General features: G+C 44.6%; 1 protein-coding gene across 1 annotated transcript in view; it reads right to left on the reverse strand.

The window, feature by feature from the left end:
- The window catches only part of LOC145417423 (nuclear pore complex protein Nup93-like), a 585659-nt gene that overhangs the window by 224722 nt on the left and 345077 nt on the right, over window positions 1-15860 (reverse strand). Inside the window, exon 2 of the mRNA XM_080286106.1 lies at window positions 3041-3221. Within this exon, the coding sequence (XP_080142232.1) occupies window positions 3041-3221 (181 nt within the window). The remainder of the gene's footprint in view (window positions 1-3040; window positions 3222-15860) is intronic.

Consider the following 15860-nt stretch of genomic DNA (forward strand, 5'->3'; position numbering starts at 1 on the left):
TTCCAAACTTTACCATTCATATCACCAATCAAAAACACTCTCTCATTCCTTCCAAACTTTTCCATGCACACTTCTACATTTGTCCAGAACTCTTCTCTCACTCTTCTAGCACGATCTTGCGTTGGCGCATACACACACACAATCGCCCACATTTGTATTCCAACTTTCAACTTTACCCACACAATCCTTGATCCAACTGATCCATACTGTCTTATGCTCCTCTTCCATCTTTTACTCACAACTATACATACTCCTTCCTTTGCCCTCTCATTCTCACCTACTCCTGCACATATACCCCATCCATACTCCCATTCTCTCACACTTTCTCCTCTCCATTTTGTTTCAGTTATTCCACATACATCCACTTTCGCATCCTCAAGCACCTGGATAATCTCTCTCTCTTTCACCTCATCATTTGCTCCCCTTACATTCCACGTTCCAATTGCAATGTCCTTTGTCCGGTCCTTGGTCGTCAACGTTTGGTCAGTCCTTGTCCGAGGCTTATTGTTTGTTTTTTTAGTTAGTTGTTTTCCGGGGAGGGGCACTAACCCTCCGCCAACCCTTTTAGTCGCCTTTTACGACAAGCAGGGATACTGGGGGAGTATTCATGTTTAGTGCTTCACAAATATCCTTCTCTTGTGTACAGGTGATTCCCTCGTCCGTAATGGATTGTATTATATCTTTTACTTTGGTTTTGCTTCTGATGTAGCTGTAAAATAGCTTTGGCTGATCACTACTTTTATTTATGATATCCTCCTCAAACTGTTTTTGGGCTTCCCTCCTTATTCTGGTATAATCGTTTCTTGCCTGTTTGTAATTATTATATGCCCTTTCACTATTGTCTCTTCTGTATCTATTCCACAACAAATCTCTTTTTTCTTTTGATTTTTTATATTCTGTATTGAACCATTTCTTTATTTTCTTTTCTGCTTCTTTGTGCTGTGGGATGTACTTCTGGACTCCTATTTCATAAAGTTCACAGAATTTTTCATATATAGCATTTAAATCTTGTCCTCTAAGCTCCTTTTCCCAAGCAATTTCTAAGAAGTACTTCTTTAGGTCATGATACTTTCCCTTTTTATAGTTTAGGCTCTTTTTGTAACTTTCATTGCTGTTATCCATGTCGTGTGTGTGTGTGTGTGTGTGTGTGTGTGTGTGTGTGTGTGTGTGTGTGTGTGTGTGTGTGTGTGTGTGTGTGTGTGTGTGTGTATCGTGGATAGCTACGTGCACGTGTGTACAGTAAATAGTTAACACATGTAGCTGGATGCATTAACCAAATATATACGGGCACTTTTATTTATGTTTTTAGGTTAAGTATCAACGTAAGTGAAGGCATAACCACGAAATCATGGAAATGTACTGATCATTTCACAATTTGGGGCACACATATAATTATTACAACCAAGCTTACGGTCAGCATGTTGCATTACCGTACAGGTATGCCATCATTATCCTGGATACCATATACTGGTGCAGAATATTTATTTACAGTCATGCGTAACCAAGGCTGTCTCACAACCAGGAAGCGTCACAGCATAAAAAGGTTAACAATCACTGCCTTCAATCTGATGACGTATATTTAGATGCATAAGGACCTTGACAACCAACCCGGCCAGTCAGCCCGGCCTACGATTTTCAGCGAAGGTCCATGGTGCTTCATTGTAGCTCCCTACAGAATTTACGCAAGTGCTTCACTTTATCGAAGCCACATATGGCCCTGCATGTAAATATTACTTCATACTTGTCTTGCTACTTACTATTTTGTACATCTTAGGAGACTCCCGACCGTGCCACCTCACCCTTCGATTATTAATGGTGGTGATGCTGACGTTTCCGTATTCATTCCCACTCTCACTGCCCATTTCTCACTGCCCGTAACTACATAACAACCCACTGAACCCATCCCCCAACAAGAAACTACTCTTCCTCACGCCTCAACACCCACTTACTCTTCGCCTCGATGGCAAAGATGGTGGCGTGGTTGTAACCATTTCCACTGTCACACCCATTTCTACTCATAACTACTCACCCAAAGTTAGTATACTCTCATCTGGCGGATTTGGAATACTCCCATCATCAGTAGTGTCGTGGTTGCATGCAATTCCAAAAGCCTTAGTTATGAGCTAGGAATGAGTCTCCTTAGTTACAATCAAATCGACCCTAAATCTGACTACACTTGGGGAAGAAGGGTTAGTGATCTGTCAAGTTTACTAAGGCCCCAGTCACACTGCAGGTACGACTTGTCGCAAACCACCCGCGACCTGCAAGTCGTGGGTGGTTTTGGTGAAGTTTACGACTGGTCTTCATATGTCTCGGTCCAGCTGCAGGCCACCATGGTGACCAAAAAATCGTCGGGAGGTTTTTCGTGCTGCACGAAAAACCTCCCCGCGTCCACCGATGTTGTGGCACGGAAGCCGCCCGGTGGGCGGCTGGACTGCGTCTGACCAGTTTACGGACTGCTACTGGTCGGCGACACCTGATTTTTAAGTGGTGGTTGCCATCCGGATGGAGGCCAGTTGCCGCTCGCTCTGTGCGGTGGCCGTCTGCACTTCGTCAAGGCGACAACTGGACTGCAGTGGCTGCCGTCCACAAGCCTCCTGTCTGGGGTGGTGGTTGAAGTCCCGCCGCTGTCCTACCGGCAATTGGTCGAGTGACAGGTGGTGGGCTGGACTGAGACCGCCGCCGGCCAGTCCACAGCTGGTGTCGGTCTAGTGGTTGCGGTCTAAACTGCAACAGGACGCGGACCGGCCGCCGTTTGTCGGCGACCGGCCGGCCACCTGTCAGTGTCTTGATCTGTGTGTACCTGGCCATGGTCGCCATTCGGCCGCCCACTGGACGGACGCTGGACGACCACCGGTAGCCGATCGGTGGCACGACTGCTCGGAGACCTCCATGGTCTGGGTCTAGTTTTGCGATTTTCAGGTTTACGACAAGTCATACCTGCAGTGTGACTGGGGCTTAAGCTACTGTATACTCTCTCAATCCCATCGTCACTTCCAATAAATGTATGACCCTGTTTTATCCCTCACCACCCCCTTACCCTTCGCTTGGAGTCTTCGATGGCTGTGATGATGGCGTTCTCGCGTTCGTTCCTCAAGAATGCGGCAATGTCTGTGTCTGGTGCGGCGTGGAGGGGCTGGAGAGTGCGGGCTGTGGTGAGGCTCTCCAGCCGTGAGCTGATGTGTGGCAAGTCGACACCACGAGACCCCAGCAGGATGGCTCTGTGAACGAGGAGAAGGAGACAGAGGGTAGTAATTATAATAATCATGATAAGAAAATAAGCGTCATGGTTATAAACAAAAACAACAGTAATAATAATCTATCTATCTAATATCTATAGCCCGACGCCCTAATCCCACAAAGGGTGACAGCAGACAAAACGCCTCCAAGTCGCTCTGTCACCCACCATTTGACTACCCTCCCCCCAACTCACCCCCCCCCTCATATACCTCTCTACTCCATCCCTCCACTTCATTCTCGGTCTACCCCTCCCTCTCCCTCCCTCCACCTCACCTACATACACCCTCTTAGTCAGTCTTTCATTCTCCATTCTCTTCACATGTCCAAACCACCTCAGTGTATTTCTCCTAATCTTCTCAACCATATCCACATCCACCCCACAACGTTCCTTCACTTCTTCATTCGTCAACCTGTCCCTCCACGTCACTCCACATGCTCCTCTCAAGTAACTCATTTCCACTGATCTCACTCTTGACTTGTTCCCCTCTTGCAAGGTCCATGCCTCACTTCCATACGTCAGGGTAGGGATCACAATACTATCATGCAGTGACTTCTTAACTTCCATACTCACCTCCCTATTTCTCATCACTGCTTTCAGTGAACAAACAACCTTCCTTCCCTGCTGTACCCTTTCACGCACTTCATCCCCCAAAGTTCCATCCTTACTCATCACACTACCCAAGTACTTGAATGCACTCACATTCTCCATATCCTCACCATTCAACCTCATTGCACACTGTGACTTCATTCCTCTCAAACACCATAACTTTACTTTTGTTTACATTAACTTTCAGATTCCTCCTCCCACACACTGTCCCAAATTCATTCACCAAACCTTGCAACTCCCATTCATCTTCACTCAACAATACTGTATCATCAGCAAACAGCAACACCGGAATCTTCCAAATCTCACCCTCATTCATTAGAGCCCCCCCCCACATCCACTGCCCTACCTTGCACCTCCTTTACAACCCCATCCATGTATATATAGTAATAATAATAATAATAATAATAATAATAATAATAATAATAACAAGATAATAATAATAATCTAATACATCATCTAATCCTGTGTTGCCCCATGAGGAGCGTAGAAGCCCGGGGCTAGGCATGTTGGTCCTGACATTTAAGATGAGAGTGACGAGCCTCACTCATCCCTGAGTGGCATTGCGTGAGCAATGAACCCCAACCACCTCTTGGATATAAACCCATACAGGCTCAATCCGACTGGAGCGCCCTAATTACCCACTAAACCAACAGACGCCATAAGTTGGTTATATGGTTACTACCCAGCGCAGTAAATGGTTTCCAGGTATACAGGAAACCATTTGGCTTGTCACTCAGTGTAGAGTCGCCCGCAGACAGAAGGAAGAGGAAAGAATAAAGGAAAGAAAGACAGAAGAGGAAGGAAGGAAAGAAGAAACAAAGAGAGGACAGGGCAGTCACCCGAGAGTAGCACTACTTCGAGTGAGTGGATGGTAAGCGCCCCCACCAACCACCTATAATAATAATAATAATAACAACATATTAAGTAATAAATAAATAAATACATAAATAAATAAAAACCTATAGTATATACAACTCGTCCTACGCAAATCCTTACTGGTGCATGCAAATGAAGCCTTCCAACTAACACCCACAGAGAGAGAGAGAGAGAGAGAGACAAGGTGGCACAAAGATGGCCTGCGAGAGAGAGAGAGAGACAAGGTGGCACAAAGATGGCCTGCGAGAGAGAGAGAGAGAGAGAGAGAGAGAGAGAGAGAGACAAGGTGGCACAAAGATGGCCTGCGAGAGAGACAGGGAGACAAGGTGGCACAAAGATGGCCTGCGAGAGAGAGAGAGAGAGAGAGAGAAGGTGGCACAAAGATGGCCTGCTCTCCTGTGACAACGTAAAATATGACACAGTAAACTGGCCAACCCGGAAAACAGCCTTGCAACCCTTATACACACCATACCATAAAAGGTGGGAATGAGATGGAGATTTAGAAGGGATGGAGGCGATTACAGACATAGTTTCGAAGCAGTCTAACGTATGAGAAGAATAGTGATACACTCTGAGGGTAGTGATCCGTTGGAGGAGGAAGAGGAGGATTCAGGCTCTGGCTTCAAAGATATTCTCCACGATACCCCCTCCACCCACACAAACCCCCCTTCACCCCCACACTCACTCCTTCCCCATCCTTTCACGCCAGCACCCACTCCGCACCCTCACCGTCAACAAGCACCCCTCACCATCCCTAGCACCCCTCACCATCCCTAGCACCCATCTCTCCCAATCCTCCACCCCAACATCCCCTTCTGCCCTGCAACACCCTCCCCTACCCTCTATCCCAACACCCACCCCTCCCAACCCTTCATTCCTACACCCTCCCTCACTCCCTCAATTCCATACTCCACCCACACAGTCCCCCTTCCCCTGCCTTTGTGGCCATAAATACGCGTATTATTGTTTACTCATTACCCAACGCTTCTGTCTGCCACCTGCATAAGCTCTCTCTCTCTCTCTCTCTCTCTCTCTCTCTCTCTCTCTCTAACATTATTTCTTAACACATTGTATGTTAACCTCATCACCACATGAGATTCTTCCAATTATGATTCAAATCGTCTGGTGGCACCAAGCACAGTAATACAGGGTAACACAGTGATAAAGGAACTAACTCCTTTCGTTCAAGGGGTCTTTCCTAAGATGAATAACAGACTGGCGTCATCCAGTATACAGCAAAAGATAACACTGCTTTACATAACTCAGTAATATCGCTCGGCATGAAACAGTAGTGTAAACCAAACATGATGGCTCTTTGGTCTGTTTTCACTGACGTGACTGAGCCAGTCCCATAATCTGAATACTAAGTCGTAGCTACATGAAAATCGATTAGCCTTAGTTATGAGGTAAGAATGAATCTCCCTGGTTACTAGTCAAATCATCTCTATAATATAACTACACCTAACCACCGACTCAGTTGGAAGGAGTTAGCAATCGTTGTTAGGTTAAAACATACGTGCTAGCAAACAAACAAATGAATAAAAACCGTAATACCCTAATCCACCCCCAACAACCTCACACCCACACCCAGGTCTCGACACATGATGCAGTTTTATCACATAATGGCTGTACAAGCCACCACAACAACACAGCACCAGCATCATAAATCACTCAGCGGAAAACCTTTTACTGCAGATGCGATATCCTGGCGCCGCAAAGGAAACACAGGCACCTCACTGTGAATAATGTAGTGAATGTTATGAACAATGCTGTGGTAATCTTGAATAATGTAGTGGCAGATAATATAAAGTGCTGTTGTCAAAGCTATAATAACCTGATGAAAGGCTTGAGGAACAAGTGAACATCTTATATCATGCCCTGAAGAATCTCGAATTAAACAATTAAAACTCTCCACCAACTTTAGCATCATTCTAGAAATTTCAGATTAATCCAGGTTGTTGATCGGTGCTTTTATTTTTCGGGCCCTTAGCTAGTTTACTGCGTTGACGTCTTATTTTGGAACAGGAGGAGTTAAACATAGTCTTTATTAAAGCCTTCATTACTAAAGGTCAAAAGAACTGGCGGGTGATTGGTTGAAATCCCACGCCCCAAAACTCGTTACCCACTGACTGGCTCACCCACGATATATAGACTCGTGGGCTCACCTGTGTGGCTCCTCTACTCTCCTGCCTCCTCACTGGTGCATCAGAATTTAAATTACGCCTGATGCCCCTAGTTTTGGCCAGAGTGACTGCAACAAAATCACAGTCATACAGCATTATCTACATATCTAATGTTATCCTGAACTCTCTGACTGCACTAAGTTTTTATTATTATGAACTGAATAAGGTAGGGCAGTGGATGTTGGAGTGGCCCTAGTAAGAGACGGCAGTGTTTGGGAAACTCCCTGTACTGTTGTTTGCAAATGATACTGTGTTGTTAAATGAAGACGAAGGGGAGCTGCAAGGCTTAGTAGATGAGTTTGGGAGTGTGTGTAAGAAAATGAATCTAAAGGTGAATGTAGGGAAGAGTAAAGTGATGGTCTTCGAGAGAAGTGAAGTCAGTGAATGTACAGTGAGATTGGATGGGGAGGAAATGGAGAATGTGAGTGCGTTTAAGTACTTGGATATGGTGTGATGAGTAAGGATGGAAGTTTAGAGGATGAAGTGCTTGAAAGGGTGCAGCAGGGAAGAAAGGTTGCTGGTTCCTTGACAGCAGTGAAGAGAAACAGGGAAGTGAGCATGGAAGTGAAAAAGCTACTACATGACTGTGCTGTGATACCAACTCTAACGTATGGAAGTGAAGCTTGGACCTTGTTTGAGGGACAGAAGTCGAGAGTGAGAGCAGTGGAAATAAGTTATTTTTGAGAGGAGCATGTGGAGTCACATGGAAAGACAGGCTGACAAGTGAGGAAGTGAAGGAGTGTTGTGGTGTGGATGTGGATGTGATAGGAAGCGTTAGGAGAAACACATTAAGGTGGTTTGGCCATGCGGAGAGGATGGAGTGTGAGAGACCGACGAGGAGAGTGTATGTGAGTGAGGTGGAGGGGAGAGAGGGAGGGGGAGGCCAAGGATGAGATGGAGGGATGGAGTGGAGAGGTATATGAGAGAGAGGGATGTGAGCTGGGAGCAGGGCAGTGAAATGGTGGGGGACAGAGCGACATAGAGGCGATTTGTTGGTGGCCACCCTGTATAAGGGATTAAGGCGTCTGGCGATAGATAGATAGAACTGAATAATGTCATCTGTCATGAACTGGCAGGAAATAACTGTATCCAGTTCTTTATTCCTGGCCAAAACTTGAATGGATGCAGCTGTTCACATTTAGTGCCGTAGGTCTCTCGAGCAAAGAAAAATCACTCTGAGGCTTAATTAAATAATATGCAGAGTAGATATTTCACATTCACTCCACCAGCCTACATAAACGAGGTCCGTTCAGAAAGTACCGTATCTGACCTTAGGATCCTTAAAAAAAAAATAATACATAGCCAACCTATTGTGTTTGGACACTAACGCCCGTAGTCTTGAAACTGAGGGCAGGGGTTACCCTTCCCACACCCTACTCGAAGTGGAAGCTCACGCCTTCAACGTAAGTGGTAATCTTTGGTAATCTTGAATGCATGAAAGCACACCCCTCTGTGTGGGTAGGTGCGGCAAACAGTTGGTAGCCCTCATTAATTTAACAATTTAAAATCTAATTTTAAAAATGTCGTGTATGATGGTTTCTAAAATTCACATACAGTATATTCTCTTAATGTTAGCAGTTCATACCTCTTTTATCAATAAGGACTGGCACTTGTTCTTGAATACTCTGTTTAAGAGTATGCATACAGTAAATTATCCACCCACCATGTACGCCTATGTCCACATGTTGCACTACATGCACCCAAGGTGTACAACCACATTTTCATGGTGCACTATAATGCCTACATTTACTTCTCACCTCTCTTTATGTCTCGCTGTAAATTAACCATCTCCTGAGATGCGGTGAAGTCTTTAAAACGATAAAAATATGAAATGCTTCTTTTTTTTTTCTTTATACGACAATTTTATGATTAAATCAAAATTCCCATTGCACACACCATACGGTCCTTCAAAGTCTACATAAATTTCTCTGCACAAAGCTACTATAATATGATAAAGGGGCATGCAAAGGAGTGCAATGAGACTCCCCGCGGATTCCAGTACTATGCTGTGGTAATCCTCTCTTGTTCGCCAGGGAACAATCTCCCTCTCGTGCTTTAAGATTACCAAAAGATACGAATAAGGCAAGGTGAATGCCTGCCCCACAGTTTAAGACTATGGCCCTAATCCCCATCAAAGTAGGACCTTTCTGACTTGACACACGAAGTCCAGCATTCTCCCCAATGCCTGAAACATTTTTCAAAGTCGGTTTTCAGTATCTGCTTCAGGTGCTTTGTCGAATCCGTCATGATCTATTCTCCCGTCTTAAACTGGGAACCCTTCAGCAGTTTCTAGCTTGGGGAATAACCAAAAGTCACATGGAGCCATGTCTAGTAAGTAGGGAGCCTGCTGGACCTGCAGGATGTTGAGCTTGGCCAAAAATTCCTGAATCAGTTGTGATGAGTAGACAGCGGCGCTGTCATGGTGCAGATTCCAATTTGCTGCTATTCAAAGCTCTGGTCTCTTCTGCCGAACTGCATCAGGAAGATGACAGATAACATCAAGGTAGTAACGTCTGCTGACAGTCTGACATTCTGGCGTGTATTCGTGATGCACAACACCACGGTAGTCGAAAAAAAAAAAAAATTGTCAACATGCGAGTGCATTTCACCTTGCTAAGGACCTGTAGTGTTTTTTTGGCCTAGTGACCCTGCATGCTTCCACTGGGACAATTGTGCTTTGGTTTCTGGGTTGTACCTGCACACCTAAGTCTCATCTCCAGTGACAGCAGTCTTCACAAAGTCTGGATCATGACTTTCACACTCCACCATGTTTTGGGCAACATTCATCTGAGTGAAGAGATCATGACGAATGTGTTGGAACACCTGCAGGAGATACCGAACACCGACTCTGAAAAATGTTTCAAGCAGTGGAGAGAACGACGGGCAACGGGTGGCAAGTCAGAAGGGGCCTACTTTAAGAGGGATTAGTGTCCAAACTCAACAAGTTAGCTATTTATTTTTAAGAGCATAAGATCGGATACTTTCTGAAGAGACCTCATACTCTTCAACTGCAGTCCTTTATTCCACCCCACTCCACCCTCTTACATATATTCCTCAACTGCGGTCTTCCACTCCACCCTACTGTGTATACTCCTGAAGTGCAATCGTTCATTCCACCGCACTTCATCCTCCTGCAAAACTCAATAGCAGTTCTTTCCATCAACCATACCAAACCAACATCGCCCTCATGGAATAATAATAACAACAACAATAATAATAATAATAATAATAATAATAATAATAATAATAACAATAATAATAACAGTACGAAGAAGAAGAAGAAGAAGAGTACGAAGAAGAAAACGAATCAAAACCACCTTCCTCTATTACAAAATATGAATACATACATTAGGGCGTGTCCACATGTGTGCAACACAATAACGAACAAGCTGCAAACATGTTGGAAACAGCAGCGTCCATATCATGTTGGCAACATCATGATGAAGTCTCAGTTGCCTGGTACGGACACACCTATCCCATCACCTCTGCCGCCAACGTTCGAAGCTGCACTGAAACATGTTTGTATACATCTCTCCAAATCCAAATACTGCTGCAAACATGTACCCAAACATGCTGCCAGCCGTGTTGACATATGTTCGAGGGAACGTGTGGACGCGCACTTTGGTTTTCAAATACGCTAAATAACCCATCCTACCACACACCCGTAAAAAGTACCTACAATACAAGCAGTCCGTCTCATGTGCACAATATACACAATTAAAACAGCATACTACCTTCGGGCCAAACAAACACGAGAGATATCGGTAACCTTAAGCTTACAAAGGAAGCCTCCCCAGTTTAAGTCGTACTGTCTCATATAGGAAAAAAAACGTAAGTTCCATTTGTAACTACATATTTGTCACACACACACACACACACACACACACACACACACACACACACACACACACACACACACACGAGCTAATATCAACCCTGCCGGCGTCAAACCGGATATGCAGAAAAAATTCGAAAACGAGTTCTCCCTCAACAAAAAATGGGGGAAAGAGGGAAAAAGAACAGGTTGGGGAGACAGGGGGTGGGTGGGAGGAGGGGACAGAAGCAGGAAAATGGGAATGAACAGAGGGACAAGGAAAAACCGTCAAGAGATTTTTTCCTGCTAGCATGTAGGTGAGTGTGCGATGTTTATGGATGGGTTGGTGGAAGGTGGATTGGTGGGTGGAGGGAGCATGGAGAGGAGACAAAAATGAAGAGGTGGAAGAGGATAGGAAAAAGAACATAAACAGAGGGAAGAGAAGGGCGGAGACGGGATAGAGGAGAGGGAGGTGAGAGGGAAGAAGAGAGGAAGTACACAAGGCCGGAAGAAAGGAGAAGGAAAAGATGGAAGGGTAAGAATGAACTGAAGGAAAGGAACAAGAGAGAGAAGTGAAGTATTGAAGAAATGAAGGACAAAGAGGAAAAGAACACAAAGAGAGAAGAAGAAAAAAGAATGGGAAAGCGAAGGGAAGGAGAAGACAGAAGAGAAAGAATAAACGAAGGGGGTGGAAGAGGATGCATAAACGGAGGGAAATTGAGGGAGAGACGTGGAAATCGAGGATGCATGAAACGAGAGGGGGTGAAATGATAATAACGGAACTATAGAAGGTGAGAACGAGAAGTGGGAAGAAGATAGGAAAAGCGAAAAGCACATAAGATGGGAAGGGAAGGGCGGTAGAAGACAGGAGAGGAAGTAGACGAGGGGAGAGGGAAGTAAGAATATAGCAAAGAAGCACAGATGATGGAAGGGACAGAAAGGAAGGATATAAGAGTGGCAACACAGCATATGAGAGAGAGAGAGAGAGAGAGAGAGAGAGAGAGCGGAGAGACGACACGGGACGAGCCGAGAGGAGCCAAGCCGAGCCGAGACGAGACGAGACGAGAAAAGAAGAGAAGAAAAGAGAGGAGGTAAGGGATGGGATGGGAGGCGGGGAGGGGAGAGGAGGGGAGAGGAAAAAATACAAAGTAATACAAAGGAAAGCAAACAACAACAGACCTTATGGTCCTTTCGAGGCTGCTTGTAACAGAGTAGACTATGACTACGAGATCTAATTCTACATGCTGAAGGATAAGGATAGTAATGAAAGAAGGCTCCCCCCGCCTCCAAACCGTCCTGGAAAAAGTGACAAGGAGCACCATGCAGCATGGAAAACTGACATGGAAATTTCATACAGAATACTGAAAAGGAAAAGTAACATTCTATAATACTTTATCTATAAGCTACCAGTTTGAATACCCTGAAAGAAAAAGTAATAAAGTAAAATGAATAATCAAATAAATAAGGCGTGACATTATGTACGGCTACGTTGAGTTAACGGGGCATCTTTAGACACAGTGTGGAAAATGCACAGTGTGGATGTTTAGGGGTGGTGTGGCAGCCTTGCCTGGCGCTTTTAAGTAAGTAGCAATCATGCAGTCCCCAGCTCAGTTCGCTCCACTGTGACAAGGAACTTTCCCATGTGGGACAAGTACACAAGTTACCTCCTGAAGCAGTGACCCCTGGTACATTAAAAAAATCCCGATGGTGGTCACTTAAATAACAGAGACCCTCTGTGATCCACAGCCCATCACTGGTCGAAAGTAAGAATAGTGACTGTTAACTCAGGGCTATATGTGCAGATCTTAGTCGGTGCTTATATTACTTCATATATAATGACATGACACAATGCTATGTGCAGGTACGTTAAGTTTACAGGGTGTCTAGTAGACAAGAGGGGAATGAATTCACGTATGGCTGGTAAAAGTAAGTTATTCGAACAGAAACAGAGTCGGCTGAGGATTCGCATGCAAATACTTGTCTGGTTTGTTTTTAAATGTCTTAATTGAGGTCCTGTTCATGGTATCTGAGGGTAATCTGTTCCAGATAGTTATAACTCTGCTGGAGAAGATTTTGCTTCATGGCATTGGAAATGCTTTCCCATAATTTTGCAGCCATTACTCCTGGTTTGTTTCGAACGGTCTATTTCAAAATATTTATTCATGTGTAAGCTGTCATATCCCTTCATGATTCTGAACACTTCAATAACGTCATCTCTTAACCAGCGTTTTGTTAGGCTAAATACTTTAATTTCTTCAAGGAGTTCCAGGTTTGTTTCTCAGTTGTGGTATAATTTTTTGTGATTCATCGATGTATTTTCTCTAATCTTTCTATGTCCCTTCTGTAGTAGGGAGACCAGAACTGCACACTATACTCGTGATGGTGGCACATCGGCGAGTTGTACAACGCAAGTATGGCTTTTTCCGATTAAAACTCGAAAGTTCTTCCAATAAAACCCACCAATCCGTTTGCAGTTTCAACCGCCTCTGTACACTGCTTACTCGGTCTTAAGTCATTTGATTGTGGTAGGTGGAAGCGCTCACCATCCACTCACTCGATGTAGTGCTGCCCTCGGGTGTCTGCCCTTCCACTCCTCCATCCTTCTTTCCTTCCATTCTCTTCTGTCTTCCTTTCCTTCATTCTTTCCTCGTCCTTCTGCCTACGGGTGACTTTACACTCCCTCTTCTGTCTTTCTTTCCTTCATTCTTTCCTCTTCCTTCTGCTTGTGGGTGACTCTGCACAGAGTGACAAGCCAATGGTTTCCTGAACACCAGGAAACCATTTACTACACTGGGTGGTAACCATATAACCACATTTTGGCGCCTAGTGGTTTAGTGGACAATTAAGGTGCTCCAATCGGATTGAGCCGGTGAAGGTTTATATCCATGGGGAGGTTGGGGTTTATTGCTCATGTAATGCCATCCAGGGATGAGTGAGGCTGGTCACTCTCATCCTAATTGTCAGGACCTACTTGCCTAGCCCCGGGCTCCTACGCTTCTCATGGGGCAACGTAGGATTGCATGATGGATGGATGGATGGATATTATTACAACAAGAATCCTTTTCACTGTCCGTATTTGATAACTACTGGATATTGTTCATTTTGTAATTTGCATGGACGTTGTTATTTCCAATATGAAGTACTCTGCATTCATCTATGTTGAATTTCATTAGCCATTTTCCTGCCCAGCTTGTCAGAGTAATAAGGTCATTTTGCAACTGCTGCCACTGTAACGGTGATGTACTTTATTGCTTATTTTAGTATTGTCTGCAGATTTGATATTTTACATTTTAAAACCTCATCTATGTCGTTTATGAATATAATAAAAAGTACCGTATCGGTCTAAGTACTGAGCCCTGGGGAACGTCACTACCACATTACGTCATTTGGATTCTTTTCCGGAAGAGAAGAGAGGAGAGGAAAGGAGAAGAGAGGAGAGGAGTGGAAGGGAAGGGAAGGGAAGGGAGGAGAGGAGAGGAGAGGAGAGGAGAGGAGGGAAGGGAAGGGAAGGGAAGGGAAGGGAAGGGAAGGAAGGAGAGGAGGGGAGGGAAGGGAAGGGAAATGAGAGTGGTGAGGAGAGGGGAGGGGAGGATAGGAGAGGAGAGGAGTGGAAAGTGAGAGAACAAGCGAAAAGAGGAGAGGAAGGGAAGGGAGAGAGGAGTGGAGAGGAGAGAGGAGTGGAGAGGAGAGAGGAGAGGAGAAGAGAGGAAGGAAATGGAAAGGGGAGGGGAGGGGAAGGGAGGGGAGGGGAGGGGAGGGGAGGGGAGGGAAAAGAGAAAGGAAAGGCACAGAGGATAGAAGGAACTGGAAGACTGAAAAGAAGGGCAGTGAGGACAGAAGGGAAGGGAAGGGAAGGGAAGGGAAGGGAAGGGAAGGGAAGGGAAAGGAAAGGAAAGGAAAGGAAAGGAAAGGAGAGGAAAAGAAAGGAAGGGAAGGGAAGGAAGAGGAAAGTAGAGAAAGGGAAGGGAAGGGAGGAGAAGAGAAGGGAAGGGAAGGAAGAGGAGAGCAGGGGAAGGGAAGGGATGAAGAGGGGAAAGAGGACGGTGAGCGAGGGGTTGGGAGGGGAGGGGAGGGGAGGAAAGAAGAGAATAGAGAAAGGAAGATAATGGAATAAAAGAGAAGACAGATGGAAAGATAAAAAGCGTAGTAAGAGTAGAGGCAGGGAGGGGAGACAAGCATACACCACAATAACAGCAGATAACCCTAGGCCAATAGGGCTGTACTGAAACTAGCAGTGTTGAGGTCTGCTTCACCCCTTCACAACAAGGATTATTCTTCCTACCACCACACTAGTCAGCAGGGCCTCATCGTTGTGATAGCGCTTAACGTATCATTAAGAGGGCATCTATTTTATTTGGTTATTGCTATCCAAAGGTGATTTAATTAAGTCAGAAGACTTCGATCTGGTGTAGTTATATACAGCTATCACTAACCCATCCACAAGTAAGGTGCCTTCCGAAGATGAAAATATCGTTTGGTAGTTGCAAGTTTAAAATTTAAATGATGTCCTCGGACTGAAATAATATTTAATGCAACGATGTCTTTTTGTAGTTTGTTTAGGGTTACTGCCAGGCAATTTTGTTCTGGTTACTAAAGTCCCGTTGTAATGGCAAATCTGAAGGGGGCTATATCTAACCCAGCCAGTTCGAAAACTCTTATCAAAGCTGAATGAAACTGCATACATATATACATATACACACACATACACACAAACTGCATATGCATACACAGCATAAATAGACAGACCGACAGATAGATAGCTACATATACCGCAAACATACACAAAGTAACTGTTGGATAGACAGATACCGGTATACTAATAATCACGCATCAATGTATATCTGATGGCATTTTTTTGTACGAGCAAAGATTTTAAAATTTAATATGGTATGTCCTCTGCAGACGAATTATTACTACTTCTGGAATTACTGCTACTATACCTGCTACTACTACTACTACTACTACTACTACTGATGATGATGATGATGATAAGCCATTCAAAATGTCTCATCTAAGCAAATATAAATGTCTGTTGGTAGGTTAAAAAAAAAAAAATCGTATTAACGATGCTATACTGATAATGTAAACTCCATCCGAAAAAAAAAAAAAAGCAGGAAAAGAGAATAATAACATGTTGGTT

This window comes from Coenobita brevimanus, chromosome 110 (genome assembly GCF_032717465.1).
Source record: "Coenobita brevimanus isolate Jiangsu-jjx chromosome 110, ASM3271746v2, whole genome shotgun sequence".
NCBI lineage: Eukaryota > Metazoa > Arthropoda > Malacostraca > Decapoda > Coenobitidae > Coenobita > Coenobita brevimanus.